The sequence below is a fragment of the Podarcis pityusensis genome, assembly GCF_964106645.2.
Source record: "Podarcis pityusensis genome assembly, chromosome: 16".
Taxonomy (NCBI): domain Eukaryota; kingdom Metazoa; phylum Chordata; class Lepidosauria; order Squamata; family Lacertidae; genus Podarcis; species Podarcis pityusensis.
The window spans coordinates 4,870,952-4,894,862 of NC_138041.1; the positions used below are offsets into that span (position 1 = coordinate 4,870,952).

The 23,911-nt window shown below is 45.9% G+C and overlaps 2 protein-coding genes across 2 annotated transcripts in view; both read right to left on the bottom strand.

Annotated features, from left to right (window-relative positions):
- Window positions 1-5,012, bottom strand: part of LOC308465081 (extracellular matrix protein 1-like) — a 7,131-nt gene extending 2,119 nt beyond the window's left edge. The window contains exons 1-3 of the mRNA XM_080984916.1: window positions 4,437-5,012; window positions 1,679-1,717; window positions 243-466 (exon numbers count right to left, since the gene is read on the bottom strand). Coding sequence (XP_080841042.1) covers window positions 243-466; window positions 1,679-1,717; window positions 4,437-4,506 — 333 coding nt within the window. The 5' untranslated portion in view covers window positions 4,507-5,012. The remainder of the gene's footprint in view (window positions 1-242; window positions 467-1,678; window positions 1,718-4,436) is intronic.
- Window positions 5,013-6,317: 1,305 nt separating this feature from the next.
- Window positions 6,318-18,992, bottom strand: LOC308464965 (extracellular matrix protein 1-like). The gene is made up of 7 exons (XM_080984711.1): window positions 18,797-18,992; window positions 13,839-13,940; window positions 12,951-13,294; window positions 10,707-11,144; window positions 9,951-10,171; window positions 7,842-7,929; window positions 6,318-7,545 (listed from the first exon to the last, which is right to left on the bottom strand). The coding sequence occupies exons 1-7, from the start codon at window positions 18,864-18,866 to the stop codon at window positions 7,366-7,368; spliced, it is 1,443 nt and encodes a 480-aa protein (XP_080840837.1). The 5' UTR covers window positions 18,867-18,992; the 3' UTR covers window positions 6,318-7,365.
- Between the last annotated feature and the right edge of the window lie 4,919 nt (window positions 18,993-23,911).

Sequence of the window (23,911 nt, forward strand, 5' to 3'; positions counted from 1 at the left end):
TGGAGGGGGAGGGAAGGAAGGAAAGGGAAGGAAGGAGGGAAGGAAGGAAGGAAGGAAGGAAGGAAGGAGGAAGGAAGGAAAAAGTTGGAAAGATTACAAGTCTTTCAAAGGATATCTAAGAGCAGCCACCCCCTTACCCTGGAATGAGCCTAAGAGCAGCGCCCCCCCCGACCCCACAAGACCCCCATATTAAAGCAGTTGCCATATTTGTCAGGCCATGGGGGACAATGAGAAGCACTCACTGCTTTCTGGGAGCAAGGGAGCTTCTCCTTTTCAGGCTGCCGGCAGCACTTGCCCAGAGCGTCTCCCAGATCCACGAGGACATTAGCCTTCTCATAGACGTTTGAGTAATCAGAGTCTTTCAGGCCCTGGGACAGCTTCTTACTCCCATCCTTGCAGATGTTCCCGATATTCTTGGCGCTGGGGCGGGCAGGTGGGAATTTTTCTGGCCCTCCTTCAACCCTTGCTAGTAATAGTAATAATAGTAATAATAGTAATAATAATAATAATAATAATAATAATTAATAAATAAATAAATAAATTTTATTTATACCCCGCCCTCCCCGGCCAGAGCCGGGCTCAGGGCGGCTAACAACAGTAAAAATTACAGTAAAAACATAATAGGGGAAAACCAAAAAAACCCAATTTAAATTACAGGTTAAAATGCAATTTAAAATGCAACCTCATTTTAAAAGTAGCCCATGGGGAAGATGAGAGAGAGAGAAGGATGGAAATCAAACTACGCTCATCCCAATAGAAGGAAGACGACACTGCCAAAGATGACGAAGGAGATTGGCAAAACAAACTAATGAACTATACTGGACACACCAGACAATTTCCTCCCCCCCCCCTTTTTTTTTAAAAGGGAGAAATGTTTAGGCATAATCAGTAAGCTTTGTGCATTGATTTCTACATTAGTCAAACTTTTAAAAGCTCACTTGTAATGATATATATAAGGCTTTAAAATTGGATACTTAAGAGTGATTCTGCAGACGTGTATAAATAAGTAAAAAAATATTTAAAAATTGTACCAGGAGGGGGAGTTGGAGGGAAGTCAGTTAAGATGTATGATTTTGATTGTGATGTTCTTTGGGGTTTTTTGTTTTTTATCATAAAATTAATAAATTGTATCAAAATACAAGAAAGAAAGAAAGAAAGAAAGAAAGAAAGAAAGAAAGAAAGAAAGAAAGAAAGAAGCAATCTTTCTCTCGCCCTCTTTATCTCTCTATTATTATTCATTACAGTGGTACCTCAGGTTAAGTACTTAATTCGTTCCAGAGGTCCGTTCTTAACCTGAAACTGTTCTTAACCTGAAGCACCACTTTAGCTAATGGGGCCTCCTGCTGCTGCCGTGCCACCGGAGCACGATTTCTGTTCTCACCCTGAAGCAAAGCTCTTAACCCAAGGTTCTATTTCTGGGTTAGCGGAGTCTGTAACCTGAAGCGTATGTAACCCGAGGTACCACTGTATTCCATTTGTTCACTGCTTCCTACCAAAGTCTCAAAGCGACATATAAAACAATAAAATACGTAGTAATGCCAATTCATATCAAATACATTGATTTGTTAGTATATGATTTTCTTTTGTTGCATGACCTAAGATTTCTAAATGACTGTTTTCCTAAGAAACTAGCCCCATCCCCCAACACGGATAGTAGTTAGAACAGAGACCCTCTAACCTCGTCCAGGAATCTGCATCGGTCGCTGGCGCATATCATCTGTAGGGAGAATCAGAAAAAAAAGATAATGATACATTAAAATTTGGTGTTTTGTCTTGTTTTTAAAAATTTTTTATTATTATTATTATTATTATTATTATTATTATTATTAATCCCCCTCCCTTCCCTCTCCAAGGAACCTAGGTCAGCAAACAGAAACACAAAGCTAAAATAGTGTAAAACAGTTAGATCATTCTAAAAAAAAACCCAACAAAACTTATTACATTTGAAAGCATCTAAAAGCAGCTCCAGTTAAAATATTCTAAAAGCCTTTAAAGCCGAAAACATGGCTCCATCTAATGACTGTGGTGTTGCCAGGACTCAATGTTGTGCATAGGGGCTGTAGCCTGTTTTGCATGCAGAACACCTGCTTTGCATGCAGAAGGTCCCGAGTTCAGATCCTGGCATCTCCAGGCGGGGCTTGGAGAGACTTCCTGCCTGAACACTCAGACAGACACACACACACCCCGGTCAGGGGGACCACTGGTCTGACTCAGCAAAGGCAGCTTCCGGTGTTCCTATTTGAAGCGGCCCTTTCCTCAGAACCATGAGGACTAGAGACTTACTTTATTTTAAAAGGGGAGTGCCACGGCTCAGTGGCAGAACACCTGCTTTGCACGAAGGAGCTTCCCAGTTTGACCCCTGGCACCGTACAACCGTACCAAAAGAACTTCCTTGACGACTTCCTTAATACCTGAGTTAAGGGACGCGGTGGCCTCTTCCCGGATTGGGGTGGGATGGGGCTTAGCTAGAAAGGGAGATTTTGTTCAGGGCGGGTCCTACCGTTAGGCAGAGTGACATGGCTGCTCCCAGCGGCAGGTGGACTGGCGCAGGGAGGTGTTGGGGGGGCTGCCCTGCCCTCCATCTTGCCCAGTGGAGGATGTGAGGGGGGGGGTCCTACTCCAGGCATAGCGAATGATCCTAGTAGACATAGATTCATAGAGCTGGAAGGGACCAGCAAGTCTCATTGAGTCCAGCATCTACTCTACAAATGTGACAGTCCCTAAAAAATTATGGGACCTTTTTGTGTGAGTTTCATACGGATGTAGAAACGGCCACGTCAAACAGCCCATAAATTGGTTAAATAAATATGAAGAAACCTGAGAAAAGGCAACTCCCCACAGTTACAGGCCCACAGGGATGTGGGTGGCGCTGTGGTCTAATCTTGGGCTTGCCAATCAGAAGGTCAGTGGTTTGAATCCCCGCGACGGGGTGAGCGCCCGCTGCTCTGTCCCAGCTCCTGCCAACCTAGCAGTTTGAAAGCACACCGGTGCGAGTAGATAAACAGGTACCGCTGCGGCGGGAAGGTAAACGGTGTTTCCGTGCAGTCTAGTTTCCATCACTGTGTCCCATTGTGCCAGTAGCGGTTTAGTCATGCTGGGCACATGACCCAGAAAGCTATCTGTGGACAAAGGTCAGCTCCCTCAGCCTGAAAGCGAGATGAGCGCCCCAATCCCATAGTTGCCTTTGACTGGACTTAACCGTCCAGGGGTCCCTCCCCTTTTTACCTTACAAGCCCCACATGTCAAGCCCTTCCCACAGGAAAGGCTCTCCAGTGCCAAAGCTCAAGTGGATACTGTCCCACCACCCAGACTCAGAGACCTCAGTGGGCGCAGGCAATGCAGCCTCCCTATATTTCATTCTCTCTGTCTCCTCCGCTTTTTATCTGAGACACCACCACCTCTTGCTAAGTCCCAGCTTTCTTCCTTCACTTCTCTCTCTCAAATTTTCTTTTCTTGTGTGGTAGGCAGCATAAGACAAGTCTCTCTCTCTCTCTCTTTGAGGCAGGGTGGGAGAGGGCAGGCTCATTTAATTTAATTTGATTTACTTTTAAAGACATTTTTAATTTGGGTTTTATACACACACACACACACACACACACACACAGGGATGCGGGTGGCACTGTGGGTTAAACCACAGAGCCTAGGGCTTGCCGATCAGAAGGTCAGCGGTTCGAATCCCTGCGACGGGGTGAGCTCCCGTTGCTCGGCCCCTGCTCCTGCCAACCTAGCAGTTCGAAAGCACATCAAAGTGCAGGTAGATAAATAGGCACCGCTCTGGCGGGAAGGTAAACGGCGTTTCCGTGCGCTGCTTTGGTTCGCCAGAAGCGGCTTAGTCATGCTGGCCACATGACCCGGAAGCTGTACGCCGGCTCCCTCGGCCAATAAAGCGAGATGTGCGCCGCAAACCCCAGAGTCATCTGCGACTGGACCTAATGGTCAGGGGTCCCTTTACCTTTACCTACACACACACACACAGAGAGAGAGAGAGAGAGAGAGAGAGAGAGAGAGAGAGAGAGAGGTGGAGTGGGGAAGTGACTGTGGGCACGGTCGCTGACGCAGTGGTGGCTGGTCAACTTCAGACATGTTTGGAGGAAAAGGAATATCTGGACCCCCTTTCCATCCGGCCTCAGGTCTGATTTGGTACCCAAAGAGCCTTGATGCACTGCCTAGTGACCTCTGAATAACGTCTGCCCTGCCATGATGCTCAGGGAAACCAACACTGTGTCATCATCTTCCAAGAAGCCTGCCTTGCAAGGGGCCATTCTGAAGCCCACCCACACTGTGCCAGCTTGCAGATCTCGCTTGGCAAGCTCTCTCCTTACCCCGCAGAACATCCTGTACACATTTGCCCTAGTCTGGAACAAAGAAAGGGAGTGGGAAGCAAAGCAAGCGAAATCTCAACTTGTAGTTAGTGATGGATTCTCTTGTAGGTCTACCTGAGCCGGGAACAGATTGCCCCAGGACGAACCAAGAGACCAGGAGAAGGACCTGTATCTTCACAGCCATATTGAAGTCGGACGGAATTGGCTTCTCTCTCCTGGTTTGTGGTTCTGGCTCCAGACAGTTCCTCTCTGCTCCTACTTTTCCTTCTCTCTGCTATAGGTGCTGCTGGTTTTATAAGCTGCTGGGGGGGGTGGGGGAGAATGATAAACTGTTGCTGAGTGTACCCAAAATACAATTCTGTTTAAAGGTCTTTGTTGGCTTTAGGGATTTTTTAATATATACTTTAAAACATTTTGTTCTTTTATCCTTCTACATGGCAGCTGATCTCCCTTGAGATTACAAGCCACAGAGACTCACATAAAGACTAGGAAGTGCAAGAGAAAGGTTTATAAATAAGTAATCTCCCCCTTTGGCCAAAAGAAAAAGTCCTATGGGGTAACTATGAAGATAAAATATTTTGAATGGGGGGTGGGAGTCAGGATCTCTATTTGGAAATAGATTACTCTGCCTACCCAAAATGCTTTGTCACTTGTGGCAGAAAATCCAAATAGTGGGTACGCTATTGAACCTTGAACAGGCAATAACATATAATTCAATTTTAGCATTTCTAATGCATTAACATTGGTGCATTAAACGGCCACCCAACCCCCCACAAAAATTGAGCGTCCTTCACACCTAGCTAATCTAAATTGGGTTTTAGTTTATTTGCACACACACTTCCACCACATGTGAAGTGTTGTACAAGTGTCCCTCCTCTCACTTATGTGGGAGTTACATTCTGGGCCCCAAAATCACATAAGTGTTGAGTAAAAAGGTAAAGGGACCCTTGACCATTAGGTCCAGTCGTGGCCGACTCTGGGGTTGTGGCGCTCATCTCGCTTTATTGGCCGAGGGAGCTGGTGTACAGCTTCCGGGTCATGTGGCCAGCAGGACTAAGCCGCTTCTGGCGAACCAGAGCAGCACACGGAAACGCCGTATACCTTCCCGCCGGAGCGGCACCTATTTATCTATTTGCACTTTGACGTGCTTTAGAACTGCTAGGTTGGCAGGAGCAGGGACTGAGCAATGGGAGCTCACCCCGTCCCGGGGATTCGAACCACCTTCAGATCAGCAAGTCCTAGGCTCTGTGGTTTAACCCACAGCGCCACCCGTGTCCTAAGTGTTGAGTACTCTCTAAAAAACCTCTAAACACCTGTTTTTCCCCTTGCTACCCAGCTGTCTCTCCACAGAACTCGTCTCTTCAACTAGAGTTGTTCGGCTGAGCAACTGAAACCAAAACGAAGCCCCTTTCCACCCCTACTGATGTCCTTTTTGGGCTCCATGGAGGGTCTCTTTTGCACGTCATGTAAGACTTTGTTACAGACAGACTGGGCTGTTGTGCCATTTGTGTTTTGGCAGAGTTCTGGGTGTCCCTGATGTTCCAGATTAAGCACCCGCTTCCGCATGACTTTTGCTAAATGCGTTGGCACTCAAAACCCATTTCGTGGCTGTTCTTGCCATTTTGATCAGAGGCTGCTTTCTTCCTTATACCCAAAACAATGGCAAAACTACTTGCTGTGCATGGCTTTCTTTGTGTGTCTGTGTAACGTAGGTCTTTTTCATTCAATGGCATGTCCTGTCTCTTTGCGTGATTTAGAAGGAGGAGGAGGAACAGCCAACACTTTTGTTCCCCTTCTATTGTTCACTGCCACACATGTGCTTTGAGAGAATTTCAGAACTAGTACCAAGAGCGCATTGCAGTAATCTGACCTCAAGGTCACTTAGCGCATGTCTATCCCTGACCAGGAACACAGCTGGTAGACCATTCCGACTTTTTTCCAGTGAAATTTCCCCAAATATATAAGTAAAATAAAGAAGTCAGATAACGGAAAGGATTCATCTAAAAAGTGGTTTATTAGAGCCCTTTGCCTTGGGCAGATATCCATCCGTACAAGCACTTCACTACGATATGAAAACATGTTCTGTGAGCTCAGTTACAGCTGGGAAACAAAGATCGAGATGCAATGGTGTGACTTGGCAGAGTAACCCACAAACTCCCCTGTACAGTGTTTCCTTCTGGGCTAGTGTGTTTTCTGGGCATGTTTCAATAACCATTACACCACACCAACTCTTCCCTTGTTATTTTATCCACCGTCCCCACCATCATTCCTGATTGCTAGAGCCTTGTTGGTAGGGCTGTACCTGCCTAAGATCAGCAGAAAAGCTACTCAGAAATAGAAGTTCCCCTTCTCCAGTCCTTCAGGCCCTGTGCTCCTGTTCCGCTTTCTTCACAAAAAAAACAAAAGCACTGGCACCCATCTACCTAATTGGAGACCATCCTGATCAACTTAAGTTTTGCACAAATCCAAAAGCAGACTCTATGCAACAGAAGGCAAAGCTCTAAATAACGATGATGACAAAGACCCTCCAGATATCTCACGAAGATCTGGAGGTATCTGGTTTGAAGGGAATGAATTAAACTTTGCCAGCTGGCCAATATGGTGGTGGGGGAGGAGGAGGAGGCACTCCCTAGCAAGAGAAATCCTCTCTCTGCTTTCTCCCAAACTCCCCTTTTGAATCAAAACGCCTTTTAGCACTTTGGTGACGGAAGACAAAAATCAGACAGAACTTTTTCTTAAAAAAAAAAGGACTGAGATGTTTTACTTGGGTCACGACTGCCTAGAATTTAAAGTGCGTACCAGTGAGGGCTTCCAGAGACCCCCTTATGAGAGGTCAGTGTGTGCAGATTGCTTTTTGCTCCCCACCCCCCACTCTGCTTTGTCTTGGGGAGGGAGCAGCGTCTTAGATAGTTGATAGTCTATAGGTCAGGGAAGCAGCTAACCCACTTCCCGGAAGCATGGAACTGGAACCAGCCAGAGAGAGGAGAGGACAGAGGAAGGGAAGAGGCGCATTTCAGCAGTAGGGGGCGAGTCTGTTTCTGATTCACACGGACGGCACCGTTGGGCGGGTGATCTGCACGGAACTGGCGAGAGACACATTGTTCAGGTAGTTGACGTTGAAGCAGTTGCTCCGGGCCTCGCCCTCCAACTGGGAACAACATTTCTTGGGGTCTTTCCACGTTTTCTTCTGGGAGCTGCAGAGTGCCACAATAAACTGGGATTTCTGCGGGGAGCAGAAATAACCACATCAAGTTAAAGAATCAAGGACGTCAGTGTTACCCTCTTTTCTGAAACGGTGGGACATCATTGACACCCATCACCACCTGGAGGGTCACAGGTCCCCATCCCTCATTTATAGGCAGAGGAAGGAGGGTTGAAACGCAAGTTAAAAGCGGAACCCCTCGTACTCAGCTCATACTAGGCTGCTCCTAAATCAAGATCCTTGCCAACAACCCCCCCCCACAACCCTTGCCTTGTTCTTTACAGATGAATAGCTGCTTCCTCCAACCGATTACTCACCACATCCTCAGCACACTGTGTCCTCTCACTGCCCTGCAACTTGCAACAGGGTTCTGTGATGTTCTGGACCAAAGCAGGGATGTTTTTCCTGGAGAACAATATGAAAAAGTTGGGGGGGTTGTGGTTATAAAAATATACTAATGGAAAATGCCCTGCAGTTGGGCAAGGACAGTTAAACATTTATGCCACACATAAGTCTTGATCGACACGTCAACCATTTCAGATGGCAAATTCCTCGAAATTTTCTATTATCTGTATTTAGAGACTGGCAACTCTATCAAATTTCAGTTTCCCTCAGTTTCTAATTTTTCAAACCATAAGTTCAGTTCACCATGTTTCCACATCAGCTTGCAAATATTTTTTCCTTTAATGTCCTCACGAATGTTCATCAGAATTTCAGTGTGAATTTGTCCTAACATGCACATCTTTGCAAAGCAATTTCCTCTAGTATAATGCACACCTGTATGTTACATTCACTAAAATATGGGATTTTATTAGCATACGTCAACAAAATATTTGCAATTTTCTACACATTGCAAAATTTGAAGAAGCACGAATCTTGGCCGTGGTTCAATTCACATATCATTCCTGGAAGTGCAAATTGGGCTTATTTGAAAAAGCAAACAGGAGTGAATTTCTCTCCCATTCCTTTTTTTTTTTAAAATAATATTTATTAAGATTTAAAAGGTTACAAAAAGAGAAAATAGAAAACAGCATATTAAGCAAAAACAAAACATCACATCACAATAAGGAGGGAAAAAAACTAGAAAAATAAAAACAGGAAAAAAAATATACAATGAACCTTTCCATAACTTATCTTTCATTTGCTTGTTTCCTTGACCTCCTCACACCTCCCTTTTTTGTATTCTAGTTCAGTTAGCTATTTCAGCAAGTCCTTTCTATCTTTTCCAGTTTTTGTTCTATATTTTATCTTCATATAATGTAACTTTACTTTCCCTCCTTTCACCATTTAACAATCTGTTTTTTCTTAATCCTTTATAGCATTTCTGCTAAAACCACATTACTTCATTCCAACATCCTTCTAACATTCCTTAAAATTTCTCTCCCATTCCTTCCTGTCTTCAGCTAATAAGACTACGTAGACTGGAGGAGGAGGATCTTGAACTGTAGACTGAGAATGGTTTGGGTAAGGGGGAGGAGAAGAGAGAAATCACTTTGGGTTTCAGCCACAAGGGGGAGCAACAACCCTAGGTCTGAATTAATTATCCAGCCTTCCTTAAATTAATTATTTCTGAACAGCACAGTTTAACTTTTTTAAAGATACACAGAAGGCTTTTTTGCTGCCTGCAAGCAAATTGTTGATACCAGGGGTGGCTGCAATCTCCGCAATCTATATTCTGCCCAGTGGGAATAACAGTCATTGCATCTTTATACCACTTGCTACTGACAGATGCCCTTTTCACACTCCCACCCCACCCGCCTCCAGTATAGGAATTCTTAAACACACTTTTTCTAGCCGGAGAAGTGCATGGCACAAATCGGAAAACCAAACTTCTCCAACCTCCCCTGCAATCTACTTCCCGACAGCCCAGCAGAAACCTGAAGCCCTCTTGATATTCCACTGCCCTCAGAAGTTGGGGAGTTCTGTGTGACAGCTCCTAAGTCAAGGAATTCCCTCCCCACAGAGCTGCGTCCAACACCAACATTATGCAGTTTCTGCCATGTATTGGAAGAAGATGCACCTTTCAAACCTGGTCTTTGATACCTGATACAGTGGTACCTCAGGTTAAGTACTTAATTCGTTCCGGAGGTCTGTACTTAACCTGAAACTGTTCTTAATCTGAAGCACCACTTTAGCTAATGGGGCTTCCTGCTGCTGACGCGCCACCGGAGCCCAATTTCTGTTCTCGTCCTGAAGCAAAGCTCTTAACCTGAAGCACTATTTCTGGGTTAGTGGAGTCTGTAACCTGAAGCGTATGTAACCTGAGGTACCACTGTATATATCTTTACAAGAGCCACCCTTTTCCTGTGGCTGCCACTTGTTGGAAACAGTTTGTGATACTGAACTTTAAATTGCTGTAGCTCGACCCGGGACCTGAAGGGGAAGGGCAGGTAAGTAACTGAAACGGAATAAATAACCACACTTACTGCTTGGTGAGAAGCGTGAATTGGCCACAGAGCGAGTCCAGGAGGTCTGGGGTGACCTGACCGAGGTTGACCTGTTGAATTTCCTGGTCGTAGGCGGGGTATGGAGCCAAATTGGCAAAGCAACCATAACGGGCCTCCCCTGCAGGGACTTTACAGCAGAAGTGTGGCCTGGTCTTCACAGAGAACTCCTGTTTGCAGTACTGGGTCAGAACCTTTTCCCACTGGAAAGGAAAGCAAAACAGGGGAAAGTCATGAGGGAGGGACAGCCTCTAGAGATGAGCAAAAACCCATCAGTTTCTTGCAGCTCCTTCAAGAAATCTTAAGTTCAGTTCTCTACAGTCCTCATGAAAATTCGCCAGCACTTTTCAGTTTCTTCCTAATATGTACATTTTTGTATACTACGTATGTGTTTGCAATTTCCCCAATACAAAGCATTTTTGCATTTGCTAATATAGACCATTATATGCACAATTCACGCATCTGTGTGCCTGTTCCTTGGTTGGAAGAAGCGACAAACTTCCCAACGGTTAGCCTGCAGGACTGCAAAATTCCAAAATGCCACACTGGGTGTTACCCCCAAATCAAGGACAAGTCCTTCATTGTGAACTGCTCAGATACTTTGGCTGCATGGGAGAGGCAGCTTGTGTTTGAAACAGACCATAAAGCATGGCATGCTGGGAGAGAAAGGGATGCTGGGAAAAGACCCAAGCAGGAGATTCCCGGAGTCCCTCCTGACTCACTCACTCACTCACTCACCCCTTTGCGGGCACAGCCGGCATCCTCCTTTCGGCAACATTTCTTAAACTCATTTTCCAAGCGGTTCACAGCCTGAGCTCGGCGCACCAACCAGCCAAAATGTGACTTTGGGAAGACGCTGGCCAGGTAGGTGGGCCGGAATTTACGCAGCTTGCAAATATTTTTGATGTTGGCGCTGGTGGGCTCTCCAGGAGGAAAGGTGACCTCGAGAAGCTTCAGTGGGTTGACCTGCTCCGAGGGTTTGCACCCTGAAGGATTGCTGCAGGTGACCGGCTGTGATGGACCTTGACCATCAGAGCTCTTGAAGTCATAATTCGGGAAAAGGGAATCCTCGTCAAAGCAGCGATCCCGGCTGGCACCTTCCAGCATGCAGCAGTGGTAAGGTCTGGTCTTTATTGAGAATTCCACGTCGCAGAACTGCTCCAGAACATCTGACCACTGGAGCAGGGTGGGGAGAGATGAACGGGTCAATCAGATGGCTAACCAGAGTTTTTATCATCTGGGCCCAAACTCAAGAGTCTGCTTTTGATACCACATGTCTGTCTGTCTGTCCTGGGATGTACAAGGCGGCAGCAGACTGAGAAGAGGACAGATTTTGGCTGTGTAAAGCAGGGGTCAGAAATCTTTCAGCAGGGGGCCGGTCCACTGTCTCTCAGACCTTGTGGGGGGCCAGACTATATTTTGGGGGGGGAAATGATGCAAGAGCACCACGAGCCCCGGTAGCTGCTTACCTGTGTCTTGAGAGCGGCAGGGGCTGGTGGCGGTGGGATGATGAGCGGCACGCGAAAGGGCTCAGGAGAATGGCTGCTTAAAATGGTGGCCGCTCGAGCGCTGCTGCAGCTGCTGGCACTAACAAAGCCCAGCCCCCTTCCTCCTCTAGGCAGGGCGGGGAGAAGCCAGGAGGAGGGAGGGAGGAGTGGCTGCCACTGCCGCCATGTGAGGGAGAGGGAAAGAACGCGCACACTGGCGATCCATGTGGCAATTCCCAGACCATCCACGGGCTGGATCCAGAACGCAATTGGGCCTGATCCGGCCCACGGGCCTTAGTTTGCTAACCCATGGTGTAAAGAGTGACTTTGCCTCAACCACAGCATGTTCTACCAACACATCTGGAGGGAGAGGAGAAGCAGCTTCAAAAGCCAACCTTGAGAGACCAAATCTGTGCAAAGTTGTGTGGGCCCCCAAACGCCCTTTGAAAGGAGTCCCACTAGAGTCCCACAGAGGCTCGGTTTTATGCTCCAACCTTTGAAAAGCTGAGGATGCATCATACAAAGGCATTGTTGGCCTTCACAACCAGTGCAGTATCTGAGCATGTCACAACCAACACTGAGGGGTATGCTATACTACATACACACAGCCCAGACAAAATCTCATCAGATCTCAGTTGTATAGAAGTCACCTTTTACAGAATAGAATACCTCTCTGCGTTCCTCTTACTGCATGAGGAAAAACAATGGCTTGGCCACAGACGGTCTCAACCCTGATAAGAGCATAAGATTAACAAATTTGGGGTGAGAATGATCAGACCTTAGAGACTGGGATTGAGCCAACTATCCCTTTTTTAAAAGGTTTTGACCAAAATGCTCCGTAGGGCATGTTCAGCACCCACAAAATCCATGCGTGCAAGACTCTTCCTGCCTTTTTAAAAAACCGGTAGAAAGAATTCAAGCTCAAAACCAGTCTTTCCAAGGAGAGATAAAGAGTTGGACACGACTAGACGACTAAACAACAACAAAAATATGCCTAAGAGCAGCAGCCCCTGCCCCCACAAGGCCCCCGTATTACAGCAGTTGCCGTATTTGTCAGACCAACAGTCGGACTGCAACTCCAATCAGCCCTTATTCAGCATGGCTGGATGATGGTGGGAGCTGGATTCGGGCAACAACTGGAGGGCCACAGATGTTTCCCAACCCTGATAGACACGTAAGATTTACAGATCTGGGCTGCAAACTGTCGGCCTTCAGAGACTGGGACCGAACCAACAGTCCCTTTTAAAAAGTTTCCACCAAAATTCTCAGTAGGGTGATTTCAACACTGACAAAGAGTAGAAGAAAGGTTTTTTAGACTTTCCCAAAAATATAAATAAATGGTGGAAAGAATTCAAGCTCAAAACCAGTTTTCCAAAGAGGGGCTAGGAACATAATGAGTCTTAGGAGTTGCAGCTCCTGCCCTTTAATGAAAAGTGCACCCGTTATCACAGCAGTGCCATATTTGTCAGACCAGGAACAACAACAAGCAACTCACCACACTCTGGCAGCAAGGGAGTTTCTCGCTGTCGGGCAGCTTGCAGCACTGGCCCACCCCGGACTCCATGTTGTTGAGGGCATCTCCCTGGCGACTGAGGTGACTGAAACCCGTCTGGGGCACATTCCAGGGCCCGTAGGAGAGCTTCCTCCTCCCTTCATTGCAGATGTTGCCAATATTACTGATGTTAGGTTGGGCAGGTGGGAATTCGTCCAGTCTGAAGCGAGGGGGCAGCCGGGTGCACCCGAAGGCACTGCTGCAGCTGGGCCTCCTGCCCCTTGGGCTGAGGGGAGAGGATAACCGTGTCTGGGGCTCTCCATTGACTAGCAGCGGGAGATCAAACTCTGGGGAAGAGGAGAGGGATGGAAATCAAACAAGGCACACTCACACCTCACATGCATTAGCTGGGAAGTGCCCGTTTTGAAACTAAACCTTAAAATATTTCTATTTTTTTCTTTTATTATCTTGGAGGCAGGGGATGTATAAGTCTATGAATGTTCTTTCTTACTCTATGGGAGATTTCGTTATCAGGTGCCATGTACAGATAATACAGGTGTTTGAGAATTTCCGAGACATCAGCAGTCATTATTTGGGTCGCTGTGTGGCAATACATTTCCCTTCAGACTTACAAAACAATAAGATAGACATAGTAGATTCGTAGAATTGTAGAGTTGGAAGGAATCACGAGGCTCAAACCCTGAAATTAGGAGTCTCAGGCTCTACTGACTGAGCTACCCCAGGTTGGTATGACCTATTCAAAACAAATACATCAGTCTGTTCCTGTACAATTCCCTCTTCTTGACCAGCCCAAGGGTTTTTGAATAACCCTTTCCTGGCCCCAGTCCCCAGCATGGATTGTAATTAGAATGGAGAACCTTGAACCCTCACCTCCCAGTTCATCATTATCTAGTGTCCTCTGAAGCAGAACCTGCCGTGGGATCCCAGCCGGAGGGATTTCCTCTTGGAGAATTGGCTTCCCAAGTTCAATAACTAAAAGAGAGAATTGGGAAGGAGGGATTAGAAAATTTATTTAAAGCAACAACAACAACATTATTTACTGAATTGATACCCCTCCCTTTCATCTCTAAGGATTCCAGGGTGGCAAACAGACACACAATTTAAAAACAAAGCAAAAAAATTTGTAAAACAGAACATTGTAAAAAAAAATAAAAAACAGTTTCAGTTGAAAACATGCTTCCATCTAACAATCATGGGGTTGCCAGGACCTATATCAGCAAAGTCAAACTAGATCCAGCATCACAAATTTCCCCCCTTATTTTACTGGGGCTTCTCAATTTGTCCAAAGAGCATATAGTCTTGGTTTGCAAGGACGAAAGAAAGTTTGGCAAAAAGCAATAGTTATGGGGCAGAGCACCTGCTTGGCATGCAGAAGTTCCCAAGTTCAATTCCTGACATCTCTAGGTAGGGCTGGGAATTCCCCCTGCCTGAAACGCTGGAAAGCCTCTGTCAGGCATTTGTAAACAATACTGAGCTAGATGGACCAATGTTGTGACTTGGCATAGACAGCTTCCTATCTTTTTTCCTTCCTATCTTTTTTCTGAACCATGAGGACTGGAGCCTTTATTTTAAAGGGGGAGTGCCATGGCTCAGTAGCAGGTACGCTGAACTGCAACTCCAGAGTGGAAGTGGTGTGTTGATCAAGAAGCTGCACGAATACCAAAACAATAATTGTACCCTGTACTTGGGGAATTCAGGACTTGGCCCCCAGGGCATCAAGGCCTAATTAAAACAAGTAACCATAGCACAAGAACGTGACTTCCTTAATATTTGACTTAAGCCATGTGGCCACTCTGCCCAGATTTGGTTGGGGCAGAGCTCAAACAGAAGGGAGACTTTGATTGGGGCCGGTCCTACTATTAGACGTGGCTGCCTCTGGTGGCAGGTAGACAGCGGCAAGGAGGTGTTGGCCCCGAGTTTCCTCGTGAGCAGTGGAGGATTTCAATGGGTTTACTCCGAGCAGGATTAACACTGAACACACAACCCCAATATTTTAAATTGTTTTGCCCAGGGGCCTCATTGTGTGGGATAGAATTTATTTTTTTTAAGTAGATTTGGAAATCAGAATATAAAAATGATTTAGCACACATCGCTAGCTCCAGCAAAATTGCTTTTACGGGCTGGAAGGCCAGCCATGTGTTGCCAGAACCAAGTCTTTCTTGCTATGGTTAATCAGCCTGGTTAATCAACTTCCTCTTGTCAATTACAAGCACAGTTCTCATGGATGAGTAAGCACAATCAATTCCAAAAGAAGAGGAAGTCAATACACTCTGCCACCCGCTAATTAACACTTGCGGCAATGATGGAAGTCTGGCTCGCTCCATGGGGCCAGTTTCCTGGGCAGACTCAGCCTGACTACCTTATCTGTCTCGTACATATTTTGTCCTTGACTTCCTGTGAAGGTTTCTACCCATTATTTTGCAGCATGGCTCCTGCAGCTTCAAAGACAGGTACTAGACAGGCAGAGATTCTACAGGTGCAGCAATTGGGGGGGGGGCAGAGAGAGAGAAATGGCCCCTGTTGAGTTCTTCAGCTCCACATCTGACAGGCCACACAGATGCTTCTCTACCCCTCATCTAAGTGACCAGCGATATGTGCTATATGACATCACCACATTCAACATTTCATCGCAAGTCTCTGGCAAATGTGTGTCCTCCCATGTAATCTTCTTCTTTGGAGATCACTCGTAGTCAAGTAAGATCGTCTTCCATAAACACAGTATCACATTGTGTAGGGTGTCAATAGTAACCAGGGAGGAAGGAGAAGATTGCTGCATACACACCATACATTTTAAGCATACTCCCCCCCCCCCGAATCCTGGAAACTGTAGTTTACCTCAACACAGAACTATAATTCCCAGCACCCTTAACAAACTACCGTTCCCAAGATTCTTTGTGGGGAGTGAAGTACTTTAAATGCATGTATGACGAGTCTAGTTGGCTTACGAACAGAACGAGAAAAGCCAGCTTATTCTTCTGGTCTTGCAGGGTGACGTTGCCATTAAGGCAGGGAAAAGTCCTCTGGAATCAAGAGTCGCTTTAAGGTCTCTGCAAATAATGGCCTCAGAATCCACTCCCTGCTTAGGGAAGGTAAATATTGTATCATGCGTGCCGAGGGAATGAGATCTAGAGGAAGCCACCCACCACAAGGTCTTGGGCTGCACCTGACATGTGCGTTCTTAACACGTACACCCCTTTTCAAAACAAATAACAGTTTACTCTCACAGCCAGTGCAGCACTTTTGTACAGTTTGCACAGCCAAAATCCCTGCTGGTTGCTCCTCACGGCAAAAAGATGGCAGGCTGGTTGCACCATCATACCCTCACATCAAGGGAGGAGGTTCTAGGTTTGGTATAGACAGACTTCAGGCTTGTAGGATCTACTTTATGGTGTGTGGTTTTTGTTTGTACTAAAAAACCTGAAGTTCAACAACAAGAGACAGGTGCACAATAGAGACTGAGCCTAGTGGACATATGCTAAGAATTAAGGAACAAGGGTGTCTCTGGGCATGTACTGAGACCAGATGGTCAGTACTAGAATCAAGATAAGAAGTCCTTCCTTTCAAAATTCCACTTCTGGTCACCCTACCACTGAGCGTTCTTTTTCAGCATCTAACAGGGGGTGTTGGTGTTTGGGTCATTCTTGTTGCGGATCAGGAGCTCTTGCCGAACTACTGCAAATCACCCAGTAGACCGTGATAGACCTGCGCTGCTCCCAAGGATGCTACTGTTGAAAAGGTCTCTGTAGCTAATTGTTTATGCTGTGCAAGGGGCCTGACCACACTGATGCTTTCGAACATCCCAGGTGATAAATAGCAGAAACTTCACTTCCTTCCTTCCCTGCAAGCCAGCTTGTCCTCCAAGCAATCACCAAGAAACAACAGACCTTCCAAAACGAATGACCAGCTTCTGCACTCCCTTTGTTTACTTTGAGGTTCAGGGGAACACACAGTGCATGCTGGGAAATCAGAGCCACTGTGCTCCACTAGACAGAGAACTAAGCTTGGAGACCTCAGAGGCCTGGATCCCAGGGCTTGGCTCTGCCATGGGACAGATTATCCAATGCCTCAGCCTCAGTTTTCCTCATATGTAAAATGGGAACATCTGTAGTGGCCTATCAGAAAGGGTTATTGTGAGGCACCGTTTTGGGTTCTGGGTTTTAAATTTTTGGTTGGGACACACACATGCATTTTGGGAGGGCTATATTTTCTCTGTAACTCAAGATACACACAGCATCTTGTACACAGCAGTACAGGACTATTCTTTACAATCTATTATGTTATGGCATGTGTCCCTTCAATCCAGAGTTGTTCTTTTATCTGATACTACTACTTCTTTTCCCCCTTCTTTTTTTTTTTTTTTTTTGCAGAGGGAAGGAATTGTTTAAATTTTAAAACATTGCAACACAATTTGGCTGGAAAAAACCAACACCAAATAAGACGACAGATTTCACAAGGTTAATCAGGAGATTTTTCAGATCCAAAGCCAGTGTCACATTTTTTTCCAGTTAAAGCTACTGAAAATCATGATTTATCGCCCAGTTGTGCTAGATTTCACAATGCCTAGAGTGTTCGGGGTTTTTTGCCTGGAGGCCTTGAAAAAAAAAATCAAATACTTAGAGGATCAACAAGTGTGTAAATAATTGGTTTTCAGTTCCAAATCACAAGACTGATGATAGATGTGTTGTTTTGAAGCCTTATTCAGCCTGAGCTGAACAACAGCAGACAACAGCAGTTCTGAAACACGATTAAGGAAAGAGAGGAACAATGTTGATTGATTTGGGAGCACCCAGCTACACAAATAAACATAAAAAGATAAAGTAGAGGCTGTGAATAGCTTCTGGATCTGTGCTCAGAGAATAAAATGAGAGCTGTCTTGAAATTTCAAAAGGTAGGGAGACCCAAACCTTTGAGAAAACGGAGGGAGATTGCAGGCCTCAGAATGGCTCAATATTTGATTTACATCTCAGCAACGTTCAGGGATTCTGAAGAAGATAACAGGGGTTAGCTTCTATAAAACACAAAAGGGGCTGGTGTGTGTGTGTGTGTGTGTGTTTGTGTATGTGTACAGTATGCTGAAAGTTCTCTTGCCTGTGTATTCATACACCCTACATTTAAAGCACACAAACCACTAATAATCCTGTGAAGTGTAGTTTGCCAACTCACAAAGCAACAATCCCCAGAACCCTAAACAAACTACAGTTTCCTCGGGGTGGGGGGGTGCCTGAAATGTGTGGTGCCTATGCAGCCAGCGGTTTTTCCCTGCAGTGACAATAAGGTACTCTCTCTGAAACAGCTGGAAGGTGGGGGAGAATAGGCAGTTTCAGAGAAGACTTGCACAAGCAGGGAAGGATCCAGAAATTTAAAATGTCCACCCCCTGCTTTATAGGAGCGTGGCACTAACACACATAAGGCTGTGTACATGCCATACATTTAAAGCACATGGCTCTCCCCACCCACAACTCCTGGGAACTGTAGTTTCTCAAGGGTGCTTGGAATTGTGGGCCTGTAAGGGGGCAAACCACATTTCCCACAATTGTCTTTATGCATGAGGGTGCTAATAGAGGAATAAATGTGCTTTAAAGGTATGGTGCGTATGCAGTCTAATGCACCGGTTGTTCCAGGCTAACAGGCAGCACGGAGGGTGTGAGGGAAGTGCCAACCTGAAGCGCACTGCCGCCATGCCAGCTTGCAGATCTCGCTCGGCAGCTGTCACCTTGCCCTGCACACATCTGCCCTAGTTTGCAACAGGGACAGGGAGGTCAGGAAACAAGTAAGCAAGCAAGGTCCCAACTTGTCATAGTTAGTGATGGGTTCTCGAGTAGGCTTACCTTCGGGCGCAAGAGTGGCGGATTGCGCCAGGACTAGCCAAGAGGCCAGGAAAAGGACCAGCATCTTCATAGCCGTCCCGAGTCAGGTGGAGTCTTGCTTCTCTCAGGGGTTGTGATTCCGACTCCAGGTGGTTCCTCTCTGCTCCTTCTTGTTGCCTGAGCTGCTGTTGCTGCTGGTTTGCTGGCTGCTGCTGTGCTCTTTTATAAGGCTGGAGCCTGGCAGGCAAAAACTGAGTCATCGGCTGACGTAGGGAGACACGCCCTGGGTGCTCATGAGCCAGCAACCCACTACCACCAAAACCACAACTGGAGGGGTGGGGTGGAAGGAAAGAAAAACTGAGGCATTTTCCTCCTCCTCCTCCTCCTCCTCTCTCTGCCCCCTCCCCAACCTCAAGTCCAACCATGATTCCTTATTAAGGATCAGGTTTCAAAGCAACTGCTAACAGATAAATAAAAGAGGAAGGGAGAACATTCGCCGCCTATTATGAAATTATCACCAGACCATTTCATAATACAGTACAAAGGAGTTGGGGGAGGTGATGAATACACCCTAATGCAAATCTGTTTAAAGAATGTGTTTGACTTTAGGGTTTAAAAAAAACACCACACCAAAAAAAACCCCACAAGGAAACCGGTTGCTGTTTTATCATTTCATCGTGTTGCAGCTGATCTCTTTGTTGCAGAGACCCACCTGGTGGTGCAGGAGAAAGACTCAAAATAAGTAAATAATGTCTCTTCCCAACTCCCATCTCCACTCCCTACAAAATAGGCAGTGCTTCTCAATAAAAGAACGTGCAGTTGGGGACAGCCCATAGTGTAGATGTGGAGCATCTGTTTTGCATGCAGAACGACCCAGACTCAATCCCTTGAATTTCCCGGTACAGTGGTACCTCGGGTTAAGAACTTAATTCATTCTGGAGGTTTGTTCTTAACCCGAAACTGTTCTTAACCTGAGATACCACTTTAGCTAATGGGGCCTCCCGCTGCCGCCACCCCATTTCTGTTCTCATCCTGAAGAAAAGTTCTTAACTCGAGGTACTATTTCTGGGTTAGCAGAGTCTGTAACCTGAAGCATCTGTACCCTGAAGCGTCTGTAACCCGAGGTACCACTGTACTGCAAGGAGAGACCCCCTCATTTGAAATCCCAAAGAGCTGCTACCAGTCAGCTTAGAGGCAATACTAGACTTGATAGACCAAGTGTCTACTTCAGATTAAAGTAGCTTCCTGTTGTCCTGTTTAACTCAGAACCACAAGGACTAGAATCTTAGTTTTAGGGGAAGGGCTGCGATACATCACAACATTGTTCCCCCCCTCCCGACCTTCAAAAATATTTTTTTACTTAAGATGCCAATGCTGACAGATCCAGTTGTGAGTTTCAGTTTTCCAAAGAAGTCACCTCATCTCTCTGAGGTCCCGCTGCCCACCGCTGAATGTGCTTGCCTTGGCTGATGTATTTTTTTCCAAGTTGAGATCTCCTTTGGATCAAACTTTGCAAAGAAGAAGAAGAAGAAAGTGTCTGGTCTGTTGATAGTGAAATGTCAACAGTGCTTTGCAGAAAAAGAAGCCAGACTCAGCAAAACACTGGTGACCTGGGGTTATGGCTGTCGTTTCACCGCAGGCCCTTTTTAGCATGCCTGAAATTCAGTCCCAACAGAAACAGTAGCTGCTGCTGCTGCTGCTGCTGTAACTAGAAAACAAGACCCTGGCAACATCAAATGGTATATTTTAAGGGAGATAAGGCCTGCCCAGGCTTGCTAGAAGGGGATCTGTCATAGAACCAAGTGTAAGAAAATGCAACTCCTGATTCTTCTCTGTATTTGCAATTGGAACAAATGGTGGCAGACAGCTATGTGTGCTTGTGTTTGTGCTACACATAAAATCATCATGTTTGGGGGCATCTGGGTTTTTGTTTTTGTTTACTTGTGTCCATAGTGGCTTGGAACTCACAGCTCAGGTGTTGTCTGAATGGTACAAGAAAGGTAAATCTCACATCAGTTTTATTCTACTTTTAACAGAGGAAATGGCCAAAAGACCAGTGTAAAATAAAAATGATGATGATTCTTTAGCATAACAAATCCCTTGGACAGAGGAAGGTGTATATTCTGCATTTATAAGTTTAGCTGCAAATTGTGCGTTTCTAAGAGGCCCAGAATCAGCTCTCTCATTTACCACCATCACCAAGTGAAAAAGTTTATCCCCCTCAAGGCTGTGAAGAAGTTACGCTTGTAAAATTATGGCAGTGAGTGGCAAAATCCCACTAACCAGAATAGGAGGCAGTGCTAGGTTTATTATGGTCAGTACTCTGGCTTAAGGTAAAGGTAAAGGGACTCCTGACCATTAGGTCCAGTCGTGGCCGACTCTGGGGTTGCGGCGCTCATCTCGCTTTATTGGCCGAGGGAGCCGGCGTACAGCTTCCGGGTCATGTGGCCAGCATGACTAAGCCGCTTCTGGCGAACCAGAGCAGCACACGGAAACGCCGTTTACCTTCCCGCCGGAGCGGTACCTATTTATCTACTTGCACTTTGACGTGCTTTCAAACTGCTAGGTTGGCAGGAGCAGGGACCGAGCAATGGGAGCTCACCCCGTCGCGGGGATTCGAACCGCTGACCTTCTGATCGGCAAGTCCTAGGCTCTGTGGTTTAACCCACAGCGCCACCAGCGTCCCAACTCTGGCTTAGTGGAAGTCAAAACAAATGATCTGGATATTATAGGCACATTTGGATTCTTGGGGTCGTGAACAGCTTCTCCCTGAATTATGATCTATTTTGATTGTGTACATGTTAAAAATTGTCACAAAAACTAGGGCTCTGCTGCAGAATTATGATGAAAGAGCAAATTGTATACCTCTCCATTGGGGAAGGGTTGTAAGTCAAGTGATAGAACATCTGCTTTGCATGGAAGTAGGCTCCAGATTCTGTCCACAGTGGCATTTACAGTTAGGGCTGGGAATATTTCCTACGTAAAACCCAGGAGAGCTGATGCCAGTCAGGGTAAACATTACCAAGCTAGATATATCTACTTATAGGAACTGATTGCCTGGGGCTTCTCGTGGTGCTGGATGGACATTTAGCACTCAAAAGGGTTTCTCAAACTTTGTTGAAACTTTACTCCCCTTCCAAACGGTTTGCTCAATCTTCCTGGACGGATCTCTTTACGCCCACAGCGGCACCACAAGCACCAACTGCTTAGTGGGCGAGCATGTGAAAGACCTCGTGAACGGCAGCATATCTCCCTGCCGCCTACGTGCCGAGATCTGCGGATCTGGGTAATAGGGCCAGCCCTACCCTGGAACAGAACAGAGATGGTCACCTCAGGGATCACATTTGGGTTGCCCTTGAAAGACGTTCAGCAGGTTCAATTATGTATACCATGGTACAGCACCTCGGTTTCCAAACTCTTGGAAGTCGAACGTTTCAGTTTTCGAACGCCGAAAACCCAGAAGTAATTGCTTCAGTTTTCGAACGCTTTTCGGAAGTCGAATGTACCACGCGGCTTCCATATTGAGTTTTCCGTAAGCAAATGTTTCCGGAAATGCATGCTTCGGTTTTCAAATGTTTCGGAAGGCAAACGGTCTTCCGGAACAGATTACGTTTGAAAACTGAGGTATCACTGTATTTTAAAAATCATGCATTATATATTTTTTCAATCTATAGAGGGCGCCATTCGGATGTTTTACCAGAGGCAACCCACCTTGGCAGTGTGAGCAGTGGCTTTAAAAAAATGGTTAGACCTCAAAGGCTAGAAACTTGGGTGAATTGGGGTTTTGAAGTAAACAGGAACTGGCCTGGCAATGTCTAGTACCCTGAAACACAACCCTCCATATTGAGAGACAGGACACCTTTGCTAGGGCAGAAAAACAATGCACCAATTCGAAATTTGGTGATACTTCAGAATTCTTACATGTAACCTTGCAATTTGAGTTTTTCTTCAGGTCTAATCATTTCTTTAAGCCACTAATGGAAATCATTCAGTATCTAATAGGGGTTCCTCCTTCCCTTAAAATCTAATAAGGTCCACAATTCAAGAGGTCTCAGGTCGCAGTGGTAGACTATGAGCCTTGTATGCCAAAATAAAAAATAAAAAATAAACATTTCAATCTGTGCATGTCGAACTAAAAGCACAGGGAAGGATGCTCTCTGTCAGAGACTCCATAGCTGTTGTCAGTCAAAGGAAATTATGCTAGGCTTGATCAGGGGAGAGGAACAGTTTTCAGACCAAGGGCCACATCCCCATCTGGGCAACCTTTCAGGGGCCACACCTTAGGGGTGGGTGAGGCCTGAGGCAAAGGTTGGTGAACAATAAGCTAATTTCCATGTATGTGAAGCAGGGCTAGTCAGGGTGCAGACTGGGGAGATGGGGCATGGCTTATGAGGTGGGAAGGGAGCTCAGTAGGGTCTAAAGGGCCAGGCATAGAGGCCTGGAGGGCCACCTTTGTCCCTTGGGCACCAATAGACTGATCCAGCCTATAGCAGCTCCCTGGAAGATTAGAAAATAAAGAAAAAGAGTGAGATTATACATCCAAATTTTCAGGGCAAGGGGAAATTAAAATAAAAAAGAGGATAACTGATGGACTGAGAGCTTTCCTCACCCACCTCCTCCCCACAACCTTGCATTTTCAAACAGGGATGGATATTCCCATCATGCTTTGCTTGTGAACATCCCAGGTGTGAAGGAAAGTGGCCACAGGCTGTGGCTTTTATACACCATACCTTTAAAGCAGCTTCAAAGCACACACCCATGCCGCAAAAAAGAAAAGAAAAAGGGAGTTGTAGTTTACCCCCTCACAGAGCTATAATTCCCAGCACCCTTAAACTAGTTCCCAGGATTCCTTGTGGTGGAAAATGTGCTTTCAATATACTGAACTAGATGGGGGACACACAGAGCTTGCTGTTTTTATTATGCTATCCCGTTTGGGCACGCCAGCAAGCATGAAGAAACGGGCAAATAAAGCAAAGCAAATAAATAAATAAAAACAACAAAGCAGCCAGGAAGAAAAAAAATTGAAAACAACCACCATCATTAAATGCTGTTAAATGAAGCCAAGACTAGGATAGAGGTTGAATGAGCTCATTGTTTCCCTCAGTTGAGAAATAAGTCAGCTTCCGATCCTAGGAA

Excerpts from the sequence above, each read along its gene's own strand:
- LOC308464965 (XM_080984711.1), bottom strand. The coding sequence starts at position 18,866 with ATGAAGATGCTGGTCCTTTTCCTGGCCTCTTGGCTAGTCCTGGCGCAA. Across the intron at positions 13,295-13,838 it reads AGATAATGATGAACTGGGAG|AGTTTGATCTCCCGCTGCTA; the intron begins GTGAGGGTTCAA and ends CCTCTTCCCCAG. Across the intron at positions 11,145-12,950 it reads TCCCTTGCTGCCAGAGTGTG|TGGTCAGATGTTCTGGAGCA; the intron begins GTGAGTTGCTTG and ends ACCCTGCTCCAG.